Source organism: Pseudonaja textilis, chromosome 10, assembly GCF_049901715.1.
Source record: "Pseudonaja textilis isolate UNSWEBS1 chromosome 10, rPseTex1.2, whole genome shotgun sequence".
NCBI lineage: Eukaryota > Metazoa > Chordata > Lepidosauria > Squamata > Elapidae > Pseudonaja > Pseudonaja textilis.
In genome coordinates, this window is record NC_141999.1 from 12,347,838 (window position 1) to 12,374,012 (window position 26,175).

At 40.6% G+C, this 26,175-nt stretch overlaps 1 protein-coding gene and 1 pseudogene across 4 annotated transcripts; one reads left to right on the forward strand and one right to left on the reverse strand.

The window, feature by feature from the left end:
• Positions 1 to 745: 745 nt before the first annotated feature.
• FAM76A (family with sequence similarity 76 member A) lies at positions 746 to 26,175 on the forward strand. Of its 4 annotated transcripts, none has more exons than XM_026702504.2 (9): positions 751 to 980; positions 4,503 to 4,567; positions 7,478 to 7,532; positions 8,347 to 8,499; positions 9,487 to 9,644; positions 10,084 to 10,170; positions 19,614 to 19,749; positions 23,545 to 23,646; positions 24,286 to 26,175. In XM_026702504.2, the coding sequence occupies exons 1-9, from the start codon at positions 813 to 815 to the stop codon at positions 24,370 to 24,372; spliced, it is 1,011 nt and encodes a 336-aa protein (XP_026558289.1). In that variant the 5' UTR covers positions 751 to 812; the 3' UTR covers positions 24,373 to 26,175. The 4 variants fall into 4 exon arrangements, with proteins under 4 accessions (XP_026558291.1, XP_026558289.1, XP_026558290.1 ...); XM_026702505.2 differs by having other exon boundaries at positions 881 to 985; XM_026702506.2 differs by lacking the exon at positions 10,084 to 10,170 and having other exon boundaries at positions 746 to 980.
• Positions 6,456 to 7,340, reverse strand: LOC148124906 (mesencephalic astrocyte-derived neurotrophic factor pseudogene; annotated as a pseudogene).

Genomic DNA, 26,175 nt, shown 5'->3' on the forward strand with positions numbered 1-26,175 from the left:
AAGAATGATCGATCTGTAGGAAAATGGGCGGGGAATTTTCCTGCAGACTTTTTGGGGGATTTTCCCAGGATCTCTGGTCCTCTGATTAAAAATTATGAGTTTGGTGGTCCCCGAGGTCCCAAAGCTTGGCGACCCCTGGGTTAAGAAAATATATGTTCAGGTGGGGCGTGGGGGTGTGTGTGGACTAGAGGATCTCTAAGGTCCCTTCCACGATTGTGATTCTAAGGCTCGCTTTCTGCACGCCCTAAACACGGAAGGAGCAAGAACAAGGCAGGGGAGAAAGGCGACGATGCTGCTGTGGAACAGTGTCCCGATTTTGGCCAGTCCGAGATGAGATTTAGGGTCAGTAGAAAGACACGTCCGTTCGCTAGCCAAGACTTGGTGTGTGTCCCACGAAGAGATGACAGTACGTAATCGGCTGATAGCCAAGCCTAAGCATGGATACGGGTCGGTCCGCGTTGCCTCTGTCGACGCAACACAAGACCGTGTTCCTTTCAAGGCAGAAATCTTGTCGTTATTCCGGCATCTCGCTTTGAACCGGACCGTGAGCCACTCTAGCCTCACTTCTTCCCTGCTCTCTATGGCGAAAGATTCCTCGCGCGGGTCACCTGACGTCTATCTCCTCCTCCCTCACCACCACTCGGATGGCGCCTTCCCGTGACGTCAGAGCGCAGCTCCTGTTTTGTTTTGTTTCTTTCCCTTTGCCACTTCCCCAAACACACAAAGCCGCCCCGCCTCCCGCTCCTGAGTGACGTCTCAGGAGACTCAATGAGCCTCAAATAAGGCCAAAGCGCCCACCTCACAATGGCTAAATGGCATTGATATTAGCCAATGACGTCGAGAGGAGGGAAGGGACACCACGTCGGGTTGGGGGAAGGCTGCGCCTGTCGGGGAAGGCGGCGGAATGGCGGCGCTTTACGCTTGTACCAAGTGCCACCAGCGGTTCCCCTTCGAGGCGCTCAGCCAGGGGCAGCAGCTCTGTAAGGTCAGGGCCGGGTGTGGGGGAAGCCGAAGGGTGAGCGGAGTTGGGACGAGGGGAAGTGGCGTCGGGTTTGTTAAGCGGAAACTCGGAATCTCGGTTTGAATCTAGGTTCGATTCCCTCCTCACTCCCGAATCCATCTTTACCGCCTCCGGAGTGAGGCTGAGGGCTCTTGGGATTGCGCTGCCCGTTGCCGCCTTGAATTTTGAAACAAAACAGCGCTGTGGCTTCTTTTGATGGGGTTGTTGTTGCGGTACTTGGACCAAAATGGGCATCCGAAGAGGTGACTTGGGGCCAGTCCCTCCCTTTCCCTCTCTCTCTTTCTCTCAACCCAGCCCACCTCACGGGGTGGTTGTTCTGGATAAAAGAGGAGCAGGGCCATCGGATAGGTCGCCACCTTGAGAGTACTACCTATTATTTTATTATTATATACATACATACACACACAATATAATATGTGTGTGTATATATATTATATATGTTATAAAATATATAAAATCACCCTCACAGGACTGTTGTTGGGAATCCAGGAGGTGTTAGGTATGGTCACGGTCTTGAGACTGGTGTGTGTGTGTGTGTGTGTGTGTGTGTGTGTGTGTATATATATATATATATATATATATATATATATATATATATACATATATACATACATACACATACACACACACACACACACACACACACACACACACCCTAACACTTCCTGGATTCCCCACACAACAGTCCTGTGAGGGGTTTTTTATTTTCCCACAGCAGCAGTCCTGTGAGGTAGGCTGACCTCAGAGGGTTTGGCCCCCAAATCTGCCAGCTGGTTTTCATTCCAGAATTAGAACTCATGGTCTCCTGGTTTCTACACCAGCAGCCTCATCTGTCTCTCCAGGAAAGGCAAGACAAAAAAAAATGAATTATAATAATTGGGATAGCTGAAAGGAGGATGAAATAGTTCTGTAAGGGTTTATATATGTATGTATTTATTGCATCTGTATTTTGCTTATTGAAGAAATTAAGTTTTGATTCACCTTCAGCCAATTTGCATAATAAATATAATATAATAAAATAAATCAGGGGAGTATAAATGAGGTTTGTCCCCATTTCATCCATACAGCTGCCCTTTTGTAAGATAAAGTTAAGAACTTTAGTAAAATTTTAAAAATTAATAAAATTCATCTTATTTAATTATTTCAGTTTTAGTTCTAAGCTTCAGAGTAGTGATGTTTAGGGCAATGCATTTAACCTGGTTGTTGACTTAATCCTGTTTTGTTTGTACAGGACACTAAATGCTGAAAAGTCAACACTAATCAAGTTTGAAACGTTGTATCAGTGTATTGTATCTGACCTGAAAATCAGAAGTTTGGTAACAACTTTCCTGATACAATAACAGATTTTATTAAAAGGCAGACACTTTTGGGAGCTGCATTTGATGAAGAAAGCTGCGACTCATGAAAGGTTTTGCCTTTATAAGGCAAATGTGTAAATCACAAAAGGTGCTATTGATTCCTTCTGATTTTTCTTTGACAGCATACACTGATACAACTCTCCATCTGAACTGGTTAAGTGTGACCTGATTAAGTGTGATTTGTAAACATCACCAGTGAGTGGAGACTGTAGTCGAAGCATCTATGGTTGGATAATGTGACTCTGGTCACAGCGTTTTCCACTACTGCCATAAGTTGAGGGCTACTCAACTTATGGAAAGGGGCGTGTGAGGTTTGTTTATATTTTGGAGAGTTGAAATCTAGCATATCTAGAGGGCACATGGTTTAGGAAAGCAGTATGGAATTGTACTGTGATTTATCTTAAATTTAATATTTCTTGTCAATCAGTCATAATGGTTTGTAGATTTATACTGTACACACCTAGGTAATTATAGTTAATTCAACAAATCCTGGTTAATGGAAGTATCATATGTGCAATCAGCTTTGTATGACTTATGTGCTACACTGGTTCTCCAGGTTTCATATCTCCAAGGAGGAAATGTATTGAAAAGGAGAAGAGGTGTGTCATGAAACTAAGGCCAGTGCCCCAATCCTAATTTCTAACATTTTTAGAGCCATCCAACCATTGTTGTGCCCATATACAATAATCAGGAAGATATAATTTTAAAAAATACCTTAATTGTGTTAAATAGCAATATAACTTGCTAGTGAAGAAATGGCCCTCAGAATTCAGAAGCATTTACCTGAGAGTAAATTCCACTGATTTCAACAATACTTATTTCTAAGAAAAATTTAATTCTTTGGGATGATGAGAAATGTACCTTGGAAAGTAATTTTGAATTGAATAAATAGATGCTTTGTGGTTTTAACCCTATGGCCATTTAATAGTTTAGATATTTTCCCTTCAAGCATTTATTGTTCATTAGCCACTGATTTAATTAAGATGTGTATCTAACAAAATAAATTCTGGATGGTCCTTGTTAAGTTAAATTTGGGGTATAGTCATTGCAAGTTATTATCTTTTTGTATGCCATCCTTGTACTAAATTGTTCCAATTTGAAACTGGTGTACAATAAAGTTATATAGTAATAAGATATAGGCAATAAAATTAATACTGTAGATAAGTATCCTGCAGAGGTTGGAACCACTTAGAAGGAGTAAAAAGGACAATAATGTCTGTTGTTCTGGATTAAATTAAACTGGAGGAGAAAAGGCTCTAGGAGGGCAATTTAAGGATGGAGAAAAATAATGTTGATTAGAGGGAAGATTCCTATCTCAGAATCCTTGTGGGCAAAACAGGATTTTAAGTGAAGCCTTAAATTGCATTGGATATTGTTACATTGCTATAGTGATTTGCTAGTAGTTTGTACTCTTGTTTAGAGTTTGATGCAGCTTTCTATGCTATGTGATACCTAGTGAAGTTTATATTAAATGTCAATAGTTTCTTCTAAGGCAGGGGTGTCAAAGTCGCAGCCCACAGGCCATATGCATCACGTGCTGGCCACGCCTACCCCTCGTTTAGTGAAGGGGGGAAAGTTGCAATATGTCATGTGACGACCATGTCATCGCAAGTTTGACACCCCTATTCTAAGGTATTGATTAGGATAAAGAACAGCTGTGTAAAAACCATAAATTTTACTATACAGTGCTGTGATCATAACTGCTTCCTAGGGAGAGCCCTTCTTATTACTCTTAACAGCTGAATTCAATCAATCCATTGATTTTACACATATGGGACATTTTGTGTGCTATTTACCCCGGTAGCGCAGTGGTTAGAATGCAGTATGGTAGGTTACTTCTGCTGACTGCTGGTCTGCCTACAATTAGCAGTTTGAATGTCACCATGCTCACGGTTGACTCAGCCTTCCATCCTGGGTCCATCGGTAAAATGAGGACCCGGATTGTTGGGGGCAGTTGGGTGACTCTGTAAACCGCTTAGGGAGAGCTGTAAAAGAACTATGAAGTGGTATATAAGTCTAAGTGCTAGTGCTGCATATAGTAAAATTTCCTTGGTTCTGCTGATGTTTTTCTCTGGGAGTTTGTATGCATTTCAAGTCTTTTTAACTCATCCTTTCTTCTTCAGGAATGTCGAATTGCACACCCGATTGTTAAATGTACCTACTGTAGAACTGAATTCCAGCAGGAGAGGTAATACTGCATATGATAACTTATTAAGAAGTAGCAACATGGAATGACTGATGTTTCCCACATGAAAACTTTTTACAGTGTTCTGTTCTTTTATTTCCAGTATGTTTTGAATACCAATAAATAGTTCAAAATGCTTTACGACTTGTTAATGTTCAGCCAGGCAGAAGAACAAATACTTTACACTAGTTTTCTAAATTATACTTGTAGCAGTTTAGAAATAAATTCTGCTGGAACAGATAGCACTTCCAAGAGAAAAAGTGTGGAAAATACTTCTTGTCTTCTATCCACGCGAGGTAGCTGTTATGAAAAAAAAAAAAATTCTTCTCCATTGCAACTGTAATACTAGTCATGACTCTAGAACAACTCATCATTTCCTTTAGTAGCTCCCTGGGATGCTGTTAGTGCCAGCTCCAATTATATGGAAGTGTGCCACTAGCATTGGCAGTAATTACAGGATTGGGATTCCCATGTGTAATGCTGCATCCGCAATGAAGGCAGATGCGGATATTTTTTTTTTATGGTAGCTCTGTACATTCAATATGCCAAATTGCTATAGGGACTTGGACCCCAGATTTTGGCCAGAAGGGAATTAAAATCCACCATATCTATAAGCTTGAACTGTACAAACAGTGGCAGCCAGAAAAATTACATTTGCAAATATAGCTAGTCCTTGATTTATAACCACAATTGGGATCAGAATTTCCATTCCTAAACAAGATGGTTGTTAAATAAGTTGTGCTTGATTTTATGACTTGCCTGTCAAGTGAACCATGAGATCGTTAAGCAAATCCTGCTTTCCCGTTAACTTTGCTTGCAGGAAGATGACTGGAAAGGTCACAAATGTTACTCACTTGGCCCAGAACACCATAACGGCTGCAAATATGTGCCATTTGCCAAGTGCCCAAATAATAAGCCTATGATCTTGGGGATGCTGCAATAGACATAAGAATGAGCACTTGCTGTAAGTCACTTTTTTCAGTGCTGTTGTAACTTCAAGAGGTCACTAAATGGTTGTAAGTCAAGGACTCTCTGTAAATGGAGAGTAATTCAGCTCTGTTGAAGATTGCTTAGAAAAGTGCTTTCCTGAATTCAGTGGGGCTTCTTGGGAAAGGGATTATGGACTGTTACTTCAGTTATCTAAGTGACAATTATTTTTTGTGGTAGGATTGCCATAGGCTATAGTAATTTGGGGAACTTGTGAGCAGCTCCAGTTAATTTAAATATGAATACTTCAACCAGCAATGCCTTCTCTTTGTATCCAGTTCTTAAATTGGGAGAATATTTACACATTTATGCCTTAAAAGTGGGCCTCAGACCTCAGGCAACCAAAAACCATATAATGAATGGCAAAGTAAGCCTGTGGATTTCCAGATGTTGCCTATGATCTACCCATTCATAATTACTAAGGGGTAATAAAAGATGAAGTCTAATCAACTGGAAACCTCTGTTATAAGATAAAATCATAATGTGAAAGCCACAAATGTGTTTAAAATTCTGACTGCTATATTTGATCGGTATACATTGGGGCTGTGCAGCTGTATAGCCTTAGACTTTGTAGTCTTAAAAACTCCAAACCATCCTTAACATCTATTTGCAATCTCTTTTTAAAATTATCTTTGTTTAATGTTGATTCTTTTAAGTCAGCTGACAGAGTTCATAACTTTTGTTTTAGAACTTATACATCAGTCCATGTCTTAAATTAAGAGACAATAGAAATAAAAATTTGAGATATTCCAAGGCATTTGAACACTGAACAAGTATTACAAGAATTCCCCCATTTGACATTTGAAACCCAGTTAAATAAGTTACAATAAATAGCTTTCCAAGAAAGAAAAGAGGAAAAAAATCAAAATAATCTGTGTGTAATGTGCTCATTTGCTAGAGATCTCTATGGTAAACAAAGACCTGTCTCAAAACTGGCTGATTTCTGTGCATATTTATGAATCAGCTCATTGATTTTATGAATGCAGTCTGATTTTTCTTCATAGTCACACCTAAAAGTAACACCTTTTCCAAATTTTTGATTTTTTGACTTTGTCGCAAGCAGATCAGTCTCTTTATCATAATTCACTTTGCAGATCTGTTTAACTTTCTTTTTGAGCTTCTCAACAAAGACATGATGCCTTAAAAGTTTTAATACCTCATTAATTTGAGAGGCTGCATCACTGATTGCTCTAGTATAATGACAGAATTGGGTGCCTTTTGCCTCTTTGCAGAATTTCAAAAGCTTTTTTTCCCCCAATACTATTCGGTGTGAACTCAACTTCCTTCTCTGGTAGAGCACAATATTGCATTCCCAGGAATGACAACACATACTTCGTGGTCTCCCTCTTGCAGAGGATAGCTGTTTTTGCAAAATGGAGAGAATGGGGAGCAGGATCAAAATGAGTGCAGCCCAAAGCCCATTAGCTGCCGAAATCCTACTTCTTGTAACTCATCTCACTTAGCTCACCCACTTGCACCTCTTAAAGCAGCTGCATCTTTTTCTGCCATAGCTACAGCCTCCAGTGGTGGCTTGGTGGGTATGGCAGGGGAAGGATACTGTAAAATCCCCATTCCCTCCCCACCCCACTAACCTGCTTTTCAGCTCCGTTCTCCTGTGCAGGGCAACCAAAGAAGACCCAGCCAATCAGCTGGGACTCAGGAGGCAGAGAATAGATGGGGGTGGGGCCAGTCAGAGGTGGGATTTGCTGGTTCTCCGAACTACTCAAAATTTCCACTACCAGTTCTCCAGAACTGGTCAGAACCTGCTGAATACCACCTCTGACTCCATCCCAAGAAAATGATGCAGCAGCTTTAAAGAATTGCAAACAGATGCTCAATTTGCACTCCTGTATGTCTTAAAACATCCTTTGGAGACGGAATCTGAATAGCTGCATTTTTTTCATACTCTGTTTTTCCTTTTGCTAGTAAAACCAATACAATATGCAAGAAGTGCGCTCAGAATGTGAAACTTTATGGAACCGTATGTATCAAAACTCTTTTTTCCCTTTAGCAATTTGGAATGCTTACCAATAGTATAAAATCACTAATAGAAGTAGCAGTAAAGCAGTAGCAGAGAAAAAGTCATTTATAGAAATGTATATTATTATAAATTGCTATTAAATTTGCATGCTGCCCAACTCCACAAATTAAGGATTAGCTGAAATGGGTTGATAGTCTGGTAGTGCAATGTTTCTCAACCTCAGCTACTTTAAGGCATATGGATTTCAACTCCCAGGATTCCCCTAGGCAGAATGCTGAATGTGGAATCCTGGGAGGTGAAGTCCACATAACTGGAAGTTGCTGAGGCTGTAGCTTGTAGTGAGAGTTGCTCCAAATTGCTGACTGCTGATATATGTTTTCCATCACTGGCCTAGTGCCTGATAAACAAATGAGACGTTCACAAAGAATGTCTTCATGCAAGCCAGCTAAGACATTTGAGTGTTAATTGAAATTGCATTCATAAGTACATTTGTTACAGTTCAAGTGCCTAAAGATCTTTAAATGTGCGTTCTTGCTTTGAAAGTTTAAAACGCTTTTTAAGCATTTAAGCTGTGTGAGGGCTATAAGACTGTTTCAGTGTATAAGAGGATTATTTTCTGTGGTTGATCAAAGAAAAGTAACAACTATAGAGAAGTTAAATACTTGTGTCATCATCAGTTCCCCCCTACTTTTACTCAATTATTTCATTGAAAAAAGCTTGGAATGTATTGTTAGGAGCATTTGAGCAGATGACTGCTTACATATTCCAAAGTGATGCTAATCCCTTTGTTGTTTCATCTTCTTTATTATTTAAGCCAAAGCCATGCCAGTACTGCAACATAATTGCAGCATTTATTGGCAACAAGTGCCAGCGGTGTACGAACTCGGAGAAGAAATATGGGCCGCCCCATTCATGTGAACAATGTAAGCAACAATGTGCCTTTGACAGGAAGGATGATAGGAAAAAAGTGAGTATCTATGTATGTCCATTTCAGGTAGTCCTTGACTTACAACAGTTCATTTAATGACTGTTCAAAATTACAGGGGCACTGAAAAAAGTAACTTGTAGCTATTTTTCACACTTATGATTATGGCAGCATCCCCACAGTCACATGATCAAAATTCAGATGCTTAGACAAATGGTTCATATTTATGACCGTTGCACTGGTCGCCTTTTGCGACTTTCTGACAAGCAAAGTTAATGAGGAAGTCAGATTCACTTAACAACTGGATTAATAACTTATCAACTGCAGTGATTCACTTATCAACTGTGCAAGAAAGATCATAAAATGGAGGCAAAACTCACTGAAATGTTTCACTTAGCAAGAGAAGTTTGGGTCTCAATGCTGGTCATAAACCATAGATCAATAGTGGTCATAGACCTGTAGAGAAAGGATACTTGTAGACTGGAAGCACATTATTGTACTTGCCAGTATCTTGGGCAGAAGTTAACTGGTGCTAGCCATTATTTCTAGCTGCACCTCAGTCATTAAGACAGAACCGAAATCATGAATAACAAATTTTACAGCTTTTGGAAGAAAAAAAAACCTGTATAAGTTAAGCACTGTTTTTTTCCCAATAAGTTGTGAGTTGAATCGAATATCATTTTCCTTAAGAGGAAATTGAGGAGTTGATCTGTATTAAATAGCAGATTTTTTTAATTCATTGGGTTTCAGAATGGGGTGATTGTTATTGGGAAAGATAGATGAGCCTATTTCTAATTCCTGCTGGATTCACATGCCTCTTCCATCCTGTTTTGGCCACATTTTTTCAATTGTTTAAACCAATTAAAGTTTGTATTCATGTTTTCTCTGAAATGACCTTTTGATGCCCATTTCTAAGCTGCAAACAGGCATTTTATACAACATGATACTATAGAATGCAGGTTGGTTCCTATCTGCACATGAATGTTGATCAAATCTATTAATAAAAACTGTTGTTTTCCTTGACTTTAGGTAGATGGGAAGTTACTCTGTTGGCTCTGCACACTCTCCTATAAGCGAGTGCTACAAAAAACCAAAGAACAGCGTAAACATTTAAACACCTCCTCTCGGACAAGCTTGCCAGAAAAGGAGCAATATGGCCGACTTAACTGTGGCGGCCACTACAGCAGGTATCTTTGCTTTGCACGCTGTTTTCAAGCTCATCAATGATCTTGTTGACATATGCTAAGCCAAGGTTTGCTTAAGTATAGCTAGTCTTCATTTAACAATGGTAATTGTTACTGCAAACTCCATTGCTAAACGATGTGGTTGTAAAATACAACATGCTGTGAACTGCATCAACTTATAGCAATTGTGACAGTTCCACTTACCATTGTTAAGCAGATATAGTGGCGTAGTTAGACATGACATCACACAATCACCATTCATGAATTCCTGCCTATAGCACTGATGTACGTTATGTAGTTTGGATAAACAGCCAAGCTCAGAGATCACCCTCAGCTTCAAAAATCCTCTTTTATTGGTAATGGCTGAAAATTTTAAAATTGGGATTTCAGATTGGCCGGTTTCCAGGCTGTGGTTAATTTTTCTTCTGTGCTCTTTTTGCAGCCAGAAAACCTTATCTACATCTTCTATTCAGAATGAACTCCCAAAGAAAAAACCCAAGTTTGATGCCATATTAGCCAATGGGGATAGGTAAGCTACTTAAAGGGCTATTGGATTTGTCTTTGCTTTAAAAAGGAAGGAAGGAAGGAAGGAAGGAAGGAAGGAAAGCACTTGATACACATTCTGGTGTTTAGTGATGAAAAGTAGAAGTTCCTCAAAATATCCACAAAATTAGTCATTCTGGAAAGGAAGATAGACATCTCTTCATGCCACAATTTCACTGGTATGTCTCCCGCAGAGCTCCTCTTTGCCTCGGCATATGGAGGCTCTCATTGGCTTGCAAACAATTTAAAGACATAGTTTCCAACAGGCCTGTGATACAGAAAAAAATTAATGCAGTGTTCCCTGTCTTTTATTATTTTAGTCTTGTTCAGTCTTTCTATTTGTGTAACAAAACTGTGCATATTAATATAACATTTATTTTATTCTGTATATTGTGGTTCAAATACTCAAATTATTTCATTTATAGCAACTCGGCACAGGTAGTCCTCTTTTAGTGACCACAATTGGGAGCAGTTATTCCACTGCTAAACATCATGCTTGCTTAATAAAATATCATATGGCCATGAAAGATTACAAACTAACTTTGGGTTAAGGGAAACTTCACATGACCACAACTTACAATTTTATTTTCCCCTTCTCTATTAACTCTACTTGTTGCGATCCAGTTGCAGAGCACATAAATGATGATTATTTGACTGGAGGATGCTGCAATGGTTGTAAATGCAAGGATTATTCAGAAAGCTATTTTTTAAACATAATCATAACTGATTATTAATAGGCATTCCAAGAGGTAGTCAGTAAGAAAGGGTTATCCGTAATTGTTAAATTAAAACCTGCCAAGCAGTCTGCTTCCACAAATTGGAAAGCTAAAGGTTGGGGAAGCAAAACTGCTCCGTGGAATCCTCCTTTATCGTGGCCTCCAGTCTGCCTGGAGAGTCCTTGGTGTTGTAGTCACAACATATCTGAAAAATAACTGACTGGGGAAACTTGGCCTGTGGCCACCAAGAGTGGACATTCCGATGCAAGGATTGAATGCAGGGCTTTCTAGGACACTCTCTGGCCTAATGCTGCACCATATTCAACTGCAAGTTTGCAGGTTTGCATTTAGGCACAAAGGATCAGGCTCAAATCATCCTGCTTTGAACCAATTATATACAGACCCAACTCTCTGGAGAAGGCTGTAATGTTGGGAAAAATGAAAGGGAAGAAGAGCCAGGTGATGGACTCAGTTACAGAGACAGTGAATGGACTATTGCAGTGATTCCCAAAGTGGGCGGTATTGCCCCCTGGGGGGCAGTGGGATGCCGCAGAGGGGCGCTAAGAGGCAAGCAGGCTGGCAGGGGAGCGCTAAGAGGTGGCAGGGGGGTGCTGGAAGTGGCCTTCAGGGGTAGGATTTTGCAAGTAACTTGGCCAAACTGGGAGTCAAAGCGCTGAAGTGTGAGCGGCGCTGGAAACTTTGGCCGGGGTCTCAAGATGAGAGCAACTCTGGCCGCTTCTTTCTGCGAACAGGCGGCCAAGATATCTGCAAACTGTCAAGTGCTCCTCGAGAGAGAGAGACGATTTTGCAGATAGCTGGCCGAACTCCTGTGCAAAGGGGAGCACAACGTTGTTGCACCGCACTAACACGGGGGGTGGGGGGAGGTGGCTCATCCCCGAAGAGCCAGCATTGCTCCAGTGACGCAGCCCCGAGGACGCTACCTTTGCCTGCACCCGTCACTAAAGTGCGGCAGCCAGAGAAGCGCTCCATTCAGAAGCGCTGAACTTCCAATCGGCGCTGGAGGCAGCGCTGGAAGGGGCTCCCTCAAAGGGGGAAGAAAACTCTTCCTCTGCCGCAGCCGCTGCTTTCGCCCCTCTCATAAACCCTGCCAGCTCCCGGGTGTCCTGTTTGCAGTCCTGCCTGAGGACGTGCCCCCTGCCCCCCCCCCCATTACATGTCTATTAGGAGCCCCCGAGCCTGGCTTCTGGAGTTCTTCGGGGCACCGGGTGTAAAACCGCATCCAGCCAGCCACTCCTTTGTTTGAAGGGGAGATTTCTGGTTCCTTGTGTTGCTGTGTTTTTTTTCCTCCTGTGGACAGTGGAGGAATCAAGAATTTCACGTATTTGTGGCGTGGGTCCCTGTCACAAAATCAGAGCCTTTTGGCTGTTTTATGTTACTGGCCCATTGCAGAGAGGTGGTTGAGAGAAAGAGAAATTGTAATGTAATGGCAAAATAGTTCCATTTTATTATACTGGTAGGAGAGTGGCTTCTGATAATCATGAAATGCAAAACAGTAAATGTTTCCCCCTCCTAATCAAGGTGACAGTATTTATTACCTGAGGCAATAAGCAGTAGAAATTCAACAATACAGAATGAACCATTTTATGTGACACCTCACTGTTGATACTTAGAGACAGTTTTGCCTGTTAGCAGAGAGAAGAAGCCGGAGTCACTCTCATCTCTTGAGAGCCCGGCCAAAGTTTCCTGTGCCACCATCAGTCAAAATTCAAATTAGTGGTCCACTGGATTTAAAATTATGAGTTTGTGGTCCCTGAGGTCCAAAAGCTTGGTGACTCCTGGATTAGGCCACACCTGCCTGGGCAGAAAATAGGGAGATAGGTTAAGGAAGGGATAGAGAGAGAGGGAATGAGAGAAAGAGAGGGAATGAGAGAAAAAAAGAAAGAAGGAGGGAGGGAGGAGAAAGTGAATGGGATAGGGAGGGGGAGAGAGAGAGAGAAAGGGAAAGAGGGAGAAAGAGGGAATGAGAGAAAGAAAGAGGGAGGGAGGAAAAAGTGAATGGGATATGGAGGGAAGAAGAGAGAGAAAGAGAGGGAAAGAGAGAAAGAGAAGGAAAAGACAAGAAAGAGAAAAGGGAAAGAAAAAGGGAGAAAGGAAGAAAAAGGACAGACAAAGAAAGGGGAGAATGGAAGAAAGAAAGAAAGAAAGAAAGAAAGAAAGAAAGAAAGAAAGAAAGAAAGAAAGAAAGAAAGAAAGAAAGGAGAAAGTGAATGAGATATCTAGTCCAACCACCTGCTCCAGCAGTGTTAGAAGGGTGTGTGTGTGTGTGTGTGTGTGTGTGTGTGTGTGTGCATGGCTGTCAAAACTCCAAAAACGAGTCAAGTAGCTCTGGGGAGGTCAGTCATAAATTAGAACACTTACTAAGCAACCAGCCATTAAACGAGGACCACTTATATTTGGTTTGCCAGTCACATGGCCACCTGGCCACGCCCACCCAGTCACATGACCACCAAACCATGCCCAGCCAGCAAGCCACGCCTGGCCAGTCACACGCCCACAAATTAAGCCACGCCCACAGAACCAGTTGTTAAGAAATTTGAATCCCACCCCCGGGTGGGGTGGCACTGAGGATGAGTTTGTAGCACCAAGGGGGCGGTGGACTGAAAAAGTTTGGGAACCACTGGACTATTGGGAGGACATGATAGGGATAGATCATCTTGAAGAAATCTCATGTGATTGCCACGAGTCAGAAACTCCTTGATGACATAATCAGATTGCAACTAACCCCCAAGAAATATTTATGGAGATTCTCAGTCATCCAGGCCATGGTTGTCCCAAAGGTGCTTTTTCAAGAGGCAAATGGGTTTTCTTGAAAAAAAGCACCTTTGGGATCCAAGAAATGTTCTTCAGTTTATTTAAGCAAACATAGTTTCTGGGTACCAAGGGATAATCTAAATTATCTAAAACCAAAGTATTTCAAACCTCTATTAAATTATAGAGGCACCTCTTAATCATTTGCAGCATCTGAAATTTTCAACATTATTAATATCTATAATTTCTAGAGTACTTTTGAGGGAGATTTGGAAATGAGAACTAGCTTAGCCTAGTGCAGAGGTCTCCAAACTTGGCAACTTTAAGACTTGTGGACTTCAACTCCCAGAATTCTCCAGCCAGCTGGCTAGAGCGTTCTGGGAGTTGGTCCACAAGTCTTAAAGTTGCCAAGTTTGGGGACCCCTGGCCTAGTGGTTAAACCAGGAGACTGTGAGTTTTAGGAAACTCACAGGAAAGCGGGCTGGGTGACTTGGCTAGTCACTCACTTCACAGGGTTATCTTATGGGGAAAATAAAGGAGGGAGGAATATTATGTAGGTTCATTGGCTTGAGTTACTTATAAAATAATAAAGGCAGGATAATCTAATACATAAATTTGATTAGAAGTCCTTGCAGTGTTCCTACATAGCCACTGGAGGGCAGCATAAACTGTGAGAAAGAAATTACAGGTAGTCCTTGACTTAGGATCACAATTGAACCCAAAATTTTTCTTAATTGAAACATTTGTTAAGTGAGTTTTGCCCCATTTTACAACCTTTCTTGCCTCAATTGTTAAGTGAGCCATTGGAGTTGATAAGTTAGTAACACGGTTGTTAAAGGAATCTGGCTTCCCCACTGACTTTGCTTGTCAGAAGTTCGCAGAAGGGGATCACATGACTTTGGAACACAGCAACGGTCATAAATACGAGTCAGTTGCCAAACATCTGAATGTTGATCATGTGGTCGTGCAGATGCTGCAAAGGTCGTAACTGTGAAAAACGGTCCTAAGTCTCTTTTTTTCAGTTCCGTTGTAACTTTGAACGGTCCCTAAAAGAACCTTTGTTCTGACTACCTGTACTGGCTTGCAGACAGAGTTGAGTCAGCAGGAATCTGACTGCAGCTATTCTTGCACTCAGGAGTGCAAGATTTCTGCCCCAGATCTGCCTGTGATATGGAGGTTAATACAGCAGGAAATTGCATCAGATTTGCATCAGATCGGCAAACTGGGGAAGTGACTGTGCCTTCATTTAAGCAGAACAATCAAAGGTTTTTAGTACAGGTAGTCCTCAACTTACACTACAATTGGGACCAGAATTTCTGTCGCTAAGCAGAGTGATTGTTAAGTGAGTCATGCCCGATTTTACAACCCCTTTTTTGGCCACAGTTTTTAAGCAAATCAGTGCAATTGGGTGAATCAAGTATTCGTTAAGTGAATCCTGCTTCCCCCCACTGACTTTGCTTGTTGGAAGCCAACTGGTGACCATTATAGGATCCCAGGATGCTGCAACCTTTCTAAATGCATGCCAGTTGCCTAGTGCTTGAATTTTGATCATGTGACTATGGAGATGCTGCGGTTGCCATAAGTACGAGGACCATCCAGTTGTTGTTTTTTCAGTGCCATTATAACAATCATTAAATGAAGGAGTACTTGTACTTCTCTGATAATCTGTAGACCAGGGGTGTCAAACTCAAGGCCTGGGGGCCAGATCCAGCCCACGGGGTGCTTAGATCTGATCCACGGGGCCACCCTGGAAACAGCGAAGAACCGGCCCGTGGTGCCTCTGCTAGCAAGCTCCGTTTTTGCTGGCAGAGGGTTGCAGGAGACCGTTGCAGTCAAAAACTGAGTTCAGGAGCCCGTTTTTGCTGGCAGAGCGCTCAGGACACCACAGGTGCCCCCAACACGGGTGACATTGAGCTAACCACGCTCCCTGTCCCATCCCCCAACCCTGATGCGGCCTTGATGAAATCGAGTTTGACACCCCTGCTTTAGACAATAAGAGGGATGAAGATAGTGAAGAAAATGACTATTCTATGTTTCTTTGCTACCTAGCAGAGAAATCACCCTGATTGTCTCTTCATCATGGCCATTTTAAATTGCCTTGGGCTGGGTAAGGGGAGGTCCTGTCTTCCTTCTTTGCTAGCATCCCATAATGTTCCAGAGAGTAATCATTTTTAGGGGGTTTATGTACAAGTCTGAAATAGCCAGCAAGCAAGGGTTATTATATACTGGTAGCTATAGCTTATCTTACCCAGCTATAATCCTGCTATGTTTACTGCTGAGTGTAAGAACATGTTCTACTTTAGATAAAGTTGACAAGCTCAGAATTGTTTTTCAGGTCACTGTACTAAAACAAAAAACTAGGACTATGTTGCACTTGTGTATTGTTCTATTGCTTATTGCCTAGTAGAGTTTTCAGCATTTCAGTAAAAATATTTTTATCCATACATCAAAGCATGTTCTACAATTTATGTAATGTTCAAATCTCATAGAACGAGGGCATGTTTATTTTTAATCTAATAATGTGATCAGTACTTGTGCAGACTACGGGTAAAAAGGAGAAATACAGTTGTAACTTCGCACAGTTACTAAATGAACTGTTGTAAGTCGAGGACTACCAGTACCCTAATTTGAATCATAGCTGAATCATTCTCTGGAATATTTTCTGATTCAATTTTTTCTGGCAACTCACATTTCTAATGTAGGTATTAGGTTGAAGGAGGCTGCTATAGATTTAGAATTATCCTTTTTGCCTCACAGGACTTCTGGAGTCTTGCAATTAATGCAGAAAAATTCAAAATAGAAAGCACCTGATCTATCTGATGGTGTGACAAGGGATTATTATTATGAGTACAGACAGAGCCATCCAACTGGTGGAAGGAATCAGAAATTTTGGAAAGTTAAGTGTTTGTTCTTAGGAAAGAAAAAAAAATGAATTTCACTATTTTCCAGATAATCACATTGCAGTGTTTATTTTTTAATTAGAATTTTAAAAAACAAACATAAAAACTAACAAAGTAATATTTAAGGTGAAAAAATAAAGTCAAAAGTGCACAAAAAAGGAAAAATACATATAAAGAAGTGACAAAAAGAAATTTGTAAAGAAATTATTTTAAGTCTATCTGATAAAAACATTGTCAACAACTTATAATCTTTATTCAGTAATGACATTATAGACCAATGTCATTACTGAATAAAGATTATAAATTGTTGACAATTTCTTATTAGAGTTAGATCTTGCCCCTCTTTAGGGATTAGTGTTACATTAGCCTCTTTTCATGTCTCTGGTATCTTTCCTCCCTGTAAAATAGAATTCATCATATTTTGGAGGGGTTGTAAAAGTTAATCCTCAAAGGATTTGCAATAGGAATCTGATAATCCATCTGGTCCTAGTACTTTTCCTGGATTAATCTTTTTAATGACTTCAGAAAGTTCCCTTATTTTTATGGGTTCATTCATAACTTGCTTTTGCTTCTTTGTAAGCCTTGCTAAACATTGGTTTTCTAAAAATTATTTATTTTCCAGAGAAATATATCCCTTATATAAATTAGAATAATAGTGAGGAAATATTTTTTGTATAACTGCATTGTCCATTAATACAGTATCTCCCTCTTGAAGTTTCAAAATCATTTTCTTTTCTTTCTCTTTTCTTAGTTTATAGCTAGCCATTTCCCTGGTTTATTTGCAAATTCAACATTCTTTTGCTTTGTATGAGTTATTTTTATTTTCATTTCTCTTACAGTTAACAATTGTTGACAATTATTGCTTTAAAAGTTTAATTTGATGTGAAATTCTTAACTTACCTGGCAAATTCTTTTCTTTCTATCATATCCAAAATAGCCTGTGTTTTCTCTTGGGTCTTCTTTTTAAGATTAGTATTATTTTATGTGAAATAACATGTGATGAAAGTTTTCCTGTATCCCAAATCATTCTTAAATTAGTAACTTTATTTATTTATAAAAACTTTCTGTTTGTTATCTTCTACCATCAAGTCTTTTTATAATAGCTTGTTTTTAATTTGTCTGAAAAAAGTAGGTTTCCTTTTATCAACCAAACTCACAGGGTTATGATCAGAAAAAGCCTTTGGTAACATCTCAGCTTTAGAAATCATAGCCAAATTAATTTGTTTTATATTTTCAGACATTTATTTTGCAGGGTTTTCCATCTTATCAAGCCTTTCATCCATTTTTTTCAAGGACTGTACATTTGAATTCAAGTGATTGAGTCAATTTAGTTCCTAATTGATCGAGCATTGTCTGAAGTAAACTCAGATTGCTTTATCATCTTTCTTGACCAGCTGTTCCAAGCAGTGGTGGGATTCAAATTATTTTTACTACCGGTTCTGTGGGCGTGGCTTGGTGGCCGTGGCAAGGGAAGGATACTGTAAAATCTCCAGTCAGAGGTGGTATTTGCCAGTTCTCCAAACTACTCAAAAATTCCACTACTGGTTTTCCAGAACTGGTCGGAACCTGCTGAATACCAGCTCTGGTTCCAAGAAAACTCTTCTACTCTAATCTTGCAGCCCAGATGTTAAGCACAAAGAATCAGGATCATAGGTTAAATTTCAATTCAGAAGATTTATTGCTCAATCCTATACATAAGAATCTAGTCAACTAAAGTTCAGTACTAAATTGGGTGCCAGATAAAGGTCAACAGAATTCAAGAGAGGTTGGACTTAGACTATTTGTGGGAAAGTAATGATTCTAGGCTAATGACTTGTTTAATTCCATCCCCAGCTCTGCCTGCTCTTTTTCTACACTCCTATTTAAAAATGAAAATGCTAAAGAAGATAAACTTCACTCATTCTTATGTCTTTTAAAGCTGTAATTGCAAACACACGTCATATTTTGCATCTCCATGGTTACCATCAAGTACTCTGACTGCTCAAGTTATCCTCATAGTTTGTTTTGTAAATTCAGCCAACTATTGGGAATCTTTTAGTGCAAAGCAAGCAGCATTCCCACAGAAGGTCTGAGTCAATTGTTTAATTCAGTAGAAAAATTAAATCTTTTCCAAATAACTTTCCCCTTCATCCAATTTAAAGTTTCTTCTTACACCATCTCTTGTTAAGTTTTCTGCCAAAAATCACTAAGTCCTTATCTGTTGTAAAAGGGAATTTCTCTGACTGTACAGCAATTATATCCAAATGTGATTAAGAAATGCAGATTGGCTGGTTGTTTCGTCCATTTTTGACTGTTCCACAGCTGTGAACATAGATGGAATCCCACACACCCCAAACACTCAACCCACAGCCAAACTGCAAAAGCTTCCAGTTTTGCAGTTAACCTATGGGAGCATCTGTTCAGAGATCAAATAGGTTATTTCATATTCCCTTCTTGGTCTGGAGAGAATTTGGTGCCTCCAGGTGCTGATCTCTGCTGTAATCCTGTCTCCACTCCCTGAAGATGATGAAACCACTCTTAATCCACACCAGAAACCTTACTGCATCTTTTAGATACATACAACTCAGTATGCCTGTTTATGAAGTCTTGTGAAGATCATCAAGTTTCAGGATTATGTTGTTAGGCTGTTAGAGTTGCAGCAGCTTGCTGTGCGTTACTGAAAAATAACCTCATGTTGCAGAAATGCAAAACACAGTTTTGCTTTGCAGAAGCAATGGTTAAGAAGAGAATAGAAGTCCCTATTTAGAGCAGATGTTGAAATAAAAGGTTGTACCAGATACCATACATAGGCATGACCAGCACAACACATTTGTGCTATTATATTTTTTTAATGAGGCACCCCGAAACAATTGAATAAGAGGTATGGAAATTATGCCCCCACCCACCCATGAAATGCATTAAAACTCAGTGACGGGTGGCAACCAGGGTTACTTTCCAAACCTATAACTTTTTGGATCCAATCTTCTCTTGTTTATGGATCCATTGGGATGGATATTGGGTTGTAATAATGAGCCCAGTGAAGTCACTCCAATGGTCTCCTACAGTTTTTCTCCAGACCTCGCCTTGGATTCCCCTGGCACCGATCATTTTGTCATCATAGCCCAACTGAAGGAAGAAGTAGCTACTTTGAAGAAAATGCTACACCAGAAGGATCAGATGATCCTGGAGAAAGAAAAGAAGGTAACACCTTTGAAGCTCCCTGCTGGGATGTTTTGCTTCACAGCAGACTCCTGCATTGCTCCCTGTTCTGCTCGCCCAGGGTTACTTGAAGAGGAGGGGTCAGGATCTAACATCTTGATGAGACTCTAAGCCAGGGTTTCTCAACCTTAGCAACTATAACCCAGCTATCCTGCTGACTGGGGAATTCTGGGAGCTGAAGTCCAGAAATCTTAAAAGTTGCAAAGGTTGAGAAACACTGCTCTGAGCCCAGAACTGCTGTGTGGATGAACCCGTGCTGTCGTTTCAGGGTTTGCATTTGAAAGTGATCTATGAAGTAATGTCTCTCTTGGGTATAACTTCATACTAATCTGAAAAAAGCAAAGAAATATCACTTCATTTTCTGATTATTGTTTAATACATACAGCCACCTTCCCAACCAGCAGGTAAAACAACAACATCGTATTCATCCATCCATCCATCCTTGTCTGTCTGTCTGTATCTAATCTCTATCTATCTATCTATCTATCTATCTATCTATCTATCTATCTATCTATCTATCTATCTATCTTCCACACTTAGAAGACTAGGAGGGTGGGGGACTACCGAAATTCAGAGGAAAGGTATTCCATAGGTAGAGGCTGTCGCAGAAAAATCACACTTCCTAAATCCCATAAGCAACATTTAAAGGAATGGAATAGGAACATGCTCATCCTATTTGACCTGACGAGCCACGGTGGCGCCGTGGTTAGAATTCAGCACTGTAGGCTATTGCTGCTGGCTGGCTGCAATTTGGCAGTTCGAAGCTCACCAGGCTCAAGGTTGACTCAGCCTTCCATCCTTCTGAGGTGGGTAAAATAAGGACCCAGATTGTTGGGGGCAAGAGGCTGACACTGTAGACCGCTTAGAGAGGGCTGTGAAACACTGTGAAGCGGTATATAAGTCTGAGTGCTATTGCTATAAGATGACGAATGTCCTTAGGGAGAGGCAGTCCTGCAGTACCTGGCTCTGTGCCATATAGGGCTTAAAAGTAATAGCCAACACCTTGAATTCCACCCAGAATAAAATTTGGAACCAGTGCAGCTCACACAACAGAGGTCTTGGAGGTGCATAGTGGCCATGAATTTCTGCACCATCTCAGATCCCTGGCCCAGAGAAGGCAGATTTAAGCCCCCAGAACCATAAGATTGTAGAACTCCCCTGCTAGCCCAGTCAATGTCCAGGAGGACAAGCAGGGATGCTGCTACAGTCCAGGGAGGAAGGTAAGTGAGCAGCAATCCTTATGGCCCAACCTTTACAAAGAACATCCAGAAATCCCTTGTGCCGAGTGGCCACCAGTGACTCACAAATGACAACAGCCACACCCTCATCCCTGCCCTAGAGTCATAGTTGATGCCAGGGTCGAAACTCAGGAGGGCACCCTTCAGGAAGGGGAATCTTCCTTTGATGTCTTTGTTTCCTTTCTTCTCTCTGTCATTTTTATTACTATGTTATCTTTTAAACTCTTCTTCTATATTGTTGCCAAGAAAACAATTCAGGGGTTTGTCCATAAATTTACCAGGAGTCTAGCTTCATTTGAAATTGGTTTTTATCTTTTCCCTGTTTCCTCTAAAATCGTCACTTTGTATGAGATGATTGAAATGACCGATGAAATCATAACATGGAAAAAAAGAATAGGATTGAATAGGCAAGATAATCGTCCAGAAATTTAAGTAACTTGATTGATGTTTAGAGCTGGAATTTATTGGTAGACAAATAAAGCACTGGGTTGTGTTTTGCCAGTTCTCCTCTATAGGGTAGAAATATGGACCAAAATGACAGTTGGAAATGTTGAGTTACAAAAGATGGCCAAAACTATCTCATTTAGAATTTGGGCAAAATGTGACGGTCCTCCATAATATGGGAAAGATGGAGAAATTGTAAATAATATCCAAAAAAGAAATAGGAATATTTAGAACATACAATACACCACAAGAAATCCTGACTAATCTATCTATCTCACGCTGCAATCACAGAAGTAAGAATAAACCTTAAACACAATGCATGGTATCAGGCCCTAAACGCTCCTAAGAAAAGCTGTATCTTCAGCTTTTTCTTGAAGACATTGTTGGAGATAGATGAGTCTTCAGTGGGAGATGATTCCAGAGGTCCTGCCCCATCACAGAAAAACAACACTTCTGGGCTTTGCTTGGCCCCCCCTCCACTCCCAAAATTCCCCAAAATGGGAACAACCAGCTGCTTGTCCCAGCATGAAGTATCAGGCTGAATTAAGGTAGGATTATGTGGTCTTACAGTAACCAGGCACGAATCCATAAAGAGGTTTATGGATTGAAATCAGCACTATTTAATTCAACAGAGATTCAGCACTCAAAAACGATATATATTCTGGCTGAAATATTTATCTGCATGGTTTGGCAAAAAATGCATGTCCTTCTTTTGGACCAGTAACCCAAAATAACCAATAGTGCTGATAGTCACCAATGTCCAGTATTTGAATTTAAATTAATTATTGTCATTGTATGTATATACACAATATACATACAATGAAATTCACATACCCAGAGATCAGACCAACACGCGCGCACACATGACAATCCCCAAACACCCCACCCACCAAAATTCCCCGCCCCCTAAAAACACACAAGGATCCACACAACAGACCAAGTAATACTGTCCAACAGCTCAGTGATGTTGGTCCTTAAGTTCATTGTTAAGTGCAATTATAGCTCTGGGATAAAAACTGTTCAGGTCTGAAGTTTTAATTGTTCTGTATCTTCTGCCAGAAGGCAACAGTTCACAAAGATTGTAAGCAGGATGGGAAGAGTCTCTGAGAATGTTGTGCAACTTCCTCAAACAGCAAGATGCGAAGATGTCGTCCGGGGCTGGTAGCTGGAGCCGAATGATATTCTGAGCAGTTTTAATGATTCTCTGTAGAGCTTTTTTGTCCGCTACAGAGCTGCTCCCGTACCATGCAAGAGTGCCGTATGTCAGGACACTCTCAAAGGTGCTGCAGTAGGACAGAAGTAGATGCTGAGATAGATTTATCTTCCTGAGCGTTCTCAGGAAGTACAGCCTCTTCTGTGCCTTCTTCACAAGCATGTTAGCATTCATAGTCCATGAATGGTCATCCTTTCTTCTGAGGTTGTCTTCTCCCTCTCCCTCTAGTGTCATTATTTCACTGGACATTTAGTAGGAAGTGGCTCCAATGTTAGTATTTCATGTATTTGAAAAATTATTTACTGTAACAAAATAGACATGCAACGCCAATGTAGCCATTTCTTTATCTCTTGTTACTTCTTTTTGTCAGATACAGTGAACTTCATGTATACACACGTATTTCACAGATGCACTGCCCAAGGACATTCAGCTCCCTGAAAGTGATAACAAAATGGATTATTTTTTCACTATTGCTCCAAAATACAGATTAGAGAAATGGAACTAAGCTACCTTCGAGAGGCGAACCAATCCAAACTCCGACTTTATTTTTTTTTTACTTTTCTGCCGTCACATTTTATGTTCATAATCATTCACGTTGTTTAAAATTTTCAGTCCGTTGTTCTCAATAGGATGGTAGTATTAAAAGAGACAAGGAAATGGCTCTTGTCCTGCCAGTCTGAAAGATATCAGAAGGGAATCGGCCCCAACTGGGCTAGGTGCCTGTTTCAGTTTTCCAGAAAAAATATATTCGGAGATTAATAAAACACCACCTGTTATTCTTCAGCCTGGAAGTGACTTGCTCGATTCCTCGGGGGTGGGGGTGGCATCGCTTCAGTTGCAAATGCCTCTCAGCAGCCCCATTGTCTTTGTTTTGGTTCGCAGATAACAGAACTGAAGGCTGACCTGCAATACCAGGAATCCCAAATGAGGGTGAAAATGAACCAGATGGAAAAAACTCACAAAGAAGTTACAGAACATTTGCAGGTAATCTTGATTTCATACGAGTATTCACAGGACTCTTTTTTTTTTTTTTACACGAGTATTCACAAGACTCGTTAGACTTGATTGCTACACCGTGCTGTGCCAAAATGTGGTGTTGGTTTTTTTCCCTCAGTTTTGGCTTGATGTTCAATGCATCGCATGAACCCAGCCATTGTGGTTTATAATATCCTGTGTTATGAAAGTGGTTCCAGTCTCAGCAACTCAGGTTGTGTGGACTTCAACTCCCAGAATTCCCCAGCCAGCATGGGCTTGTTCCTGCGGTCACTAGGAATCAAGATCCAATTTGGGTCAGTCATCAGGACCAGAGATTTAATCTTCTGAGTTTTTGGACTCGTGCTGGAGTCTGTCAGAAGTTCCCTGAGGATGGGCTCTAGCAGGAGTCCAAAAACTCCGAAGATTAAACCTCTGGTCCTGGTAATTGACTGCAATGCTATCCCGGGATCCATATATTTGCCTTCATTCTCCAGGAATCAGGTTTAATTCACGAGACCAAAGCAATGGTAAACCACAGATTAGCAGTATGCAAATCCAGCCGTTTTGGCTTACTCCAGGGTAGTTAGCCATTGCTTAGCATACTGAAATGCACATTTTATTCACACCTCTCTTCCCTTCTTCCTGCAGGCCAAGAACCGAGAGCTCCTGAAACAGGCTGCAGCTTTGTCCAAGGGCAAAAAATCAGAGAAATCAGGAGCAATAACTTCCCCTTAAATCCAGGCAATCTCTTGCCCTGAGATGTCTGGGGTTTAAAAACCCCTGGGCTCCAGAACCACACGCAGATAGTTTACTCTTGTGGACATGATAGAATCCTTTGAGACTGGCTCTTCAACAGAGTTCCCCAGTGCTGGCTTACAACATCTCCTCCTCCTGTCACAGTACAGTGATGAGAATGATTGGGAGTCTTGGTCCTCCTCTCCTCCAAGCTCAAGAACAAGCCCTCTGTAGCTCAGATACTTCTCTCCAACCATTTTTACCATCCCTGCCTTAGGACCGATGAAGCAAGGCGGCCTGTTTGCCGATTGGATCCTTCACAGGGTCCTGCTTTTTTTACTACACAAGAGACCTAAGGTGGCAAGAATCAGGTTTTCAAAGAATTTATAAAGCATTTTTTAAAATGAAAATTCTGCCTATTTGGGGGGGTGTCTACCCCTCCATCCTTAAGGACAGCTTGAGACTTTTTATCCTAGGTTTGTAAATTGAGAACGGAGCTTCAATCAGCAATTTTCTCTCCAGCTTCTAAAAACTCAAGAGTTTCTCGGCAGAATAGTTGAATATGGAGGCCAGCGGCTATGAATTAATGTTTTGGTCATGCTTTTATGCTTCTTTAGGTAGCATAGTTTTTTAGGCTGGTTCAGCAGCTCCTTTTTGTCATTGATTCCGTTTGGAGTGATATCAGGAATCAGAAGTAGGTTAACATTACTTTTCGGGTACATGGGGTGACTTAGTAACAAGTGTGTACATCTATGCAGTTTTTCTGAAGAATTAAAAAACAACCATTTTGACTTCCTTGGCAGGAGGATAAAAGGAATTAGGGGAAATGCTGAAACTAAAGGACAAAGATTTTTTGAAATCTTGATATTAAAAAAAAAAGACACCCTCAAGTCAGGTTTATGTGGCTTGGAAGAAAACAAGACAGCTTTAAGTGCCTATAAAGGTAGAGATGAAAAGAATTCAATGAGTTTTCCAGCTCTGGTCCCTCGCTGAATTTTCTGGGAAATGGTAAGTGTTCAAAAGCAATGAGAAGCTAGTTTGTTTTCAGTTTGCTCCGGGCTGATTGAATTGGAGGGGAGGAGAAAGGGGAATGAAGAAAATCATTGCAAAGAAATGCCTCACGCAGCAGTTTGAGATGAATTAATCACCTTTTTTATATATAAATCAGAAGAAACCTGTGCTACTGTTTAGTTTCTGATGCCCATCTCTTAAAAAAAAAAGGAAGACAACCTTGGATGGGGAAGCATGCAGAAATTGATGCTGTAATTCAGGTTATTTATTTTTTGATCTTGTTTGCTCTTTTTGGTAAGAACCCATTGCCTAAGAGAGCATACTAAATAGAACCTAATTTTTATACTTAATATATATTTTTAGGAAGAATTGATTCATAGAGATTTAAGTAGGTTGTTTTTCTAGCTATCTTTCCCCCATCCCATCCCCCCAATTAAGAAAATGATATTTCTGGAACAATTGAGGTGTTTTTCCCTTCATTATGACAGTTCAATCATGCATTAAAGTGGGTGGTTTGCTGTGAAGCTGTTCTTTCTGGAATATATTAAGTTGATTTGTACAAAAGACATGCTAAAATACGCATCTGGGGGAAGGGGGGAATCTTACAGCAGCTTTTTGGTTGGATATTTTGTCTATAGCTTTCTGGATCAGTCCAGCCAAAATAAGCTTTATTTTCTTTCTCTCTGAACTTGGGCCTGGTTTAAGTATTGCTGTCCTCATGAAACACAAAGAGCTTTGGTGCTAGGGTGAAATTCACTGTCTGTAGCAAATTAAACCCTTTTTTCCCCATAA

Coding starts and splice junctions, on each gene's coding strand:
- FAM76A (XM_026702504.2), top strand. CDS start 813: ATGGCATTGATATTAGCCAATGACGTCGAGAGGAGGGAAGGGACACCA. Junction 4,568..7,477: donor ACTGAATTCCAGCAGGAGAG/GTAATACTGCAT, acceptor TCCTTTTGCTAG/TAAAACCAATACAATATGCA. Junction 23,647..24,285: donor AAGTTACAGAACATTTGCAG/GTAATCTTGATT, acceptor TTCTTCCTGCAG/GCCAAGAACCGAGAGCTCCT.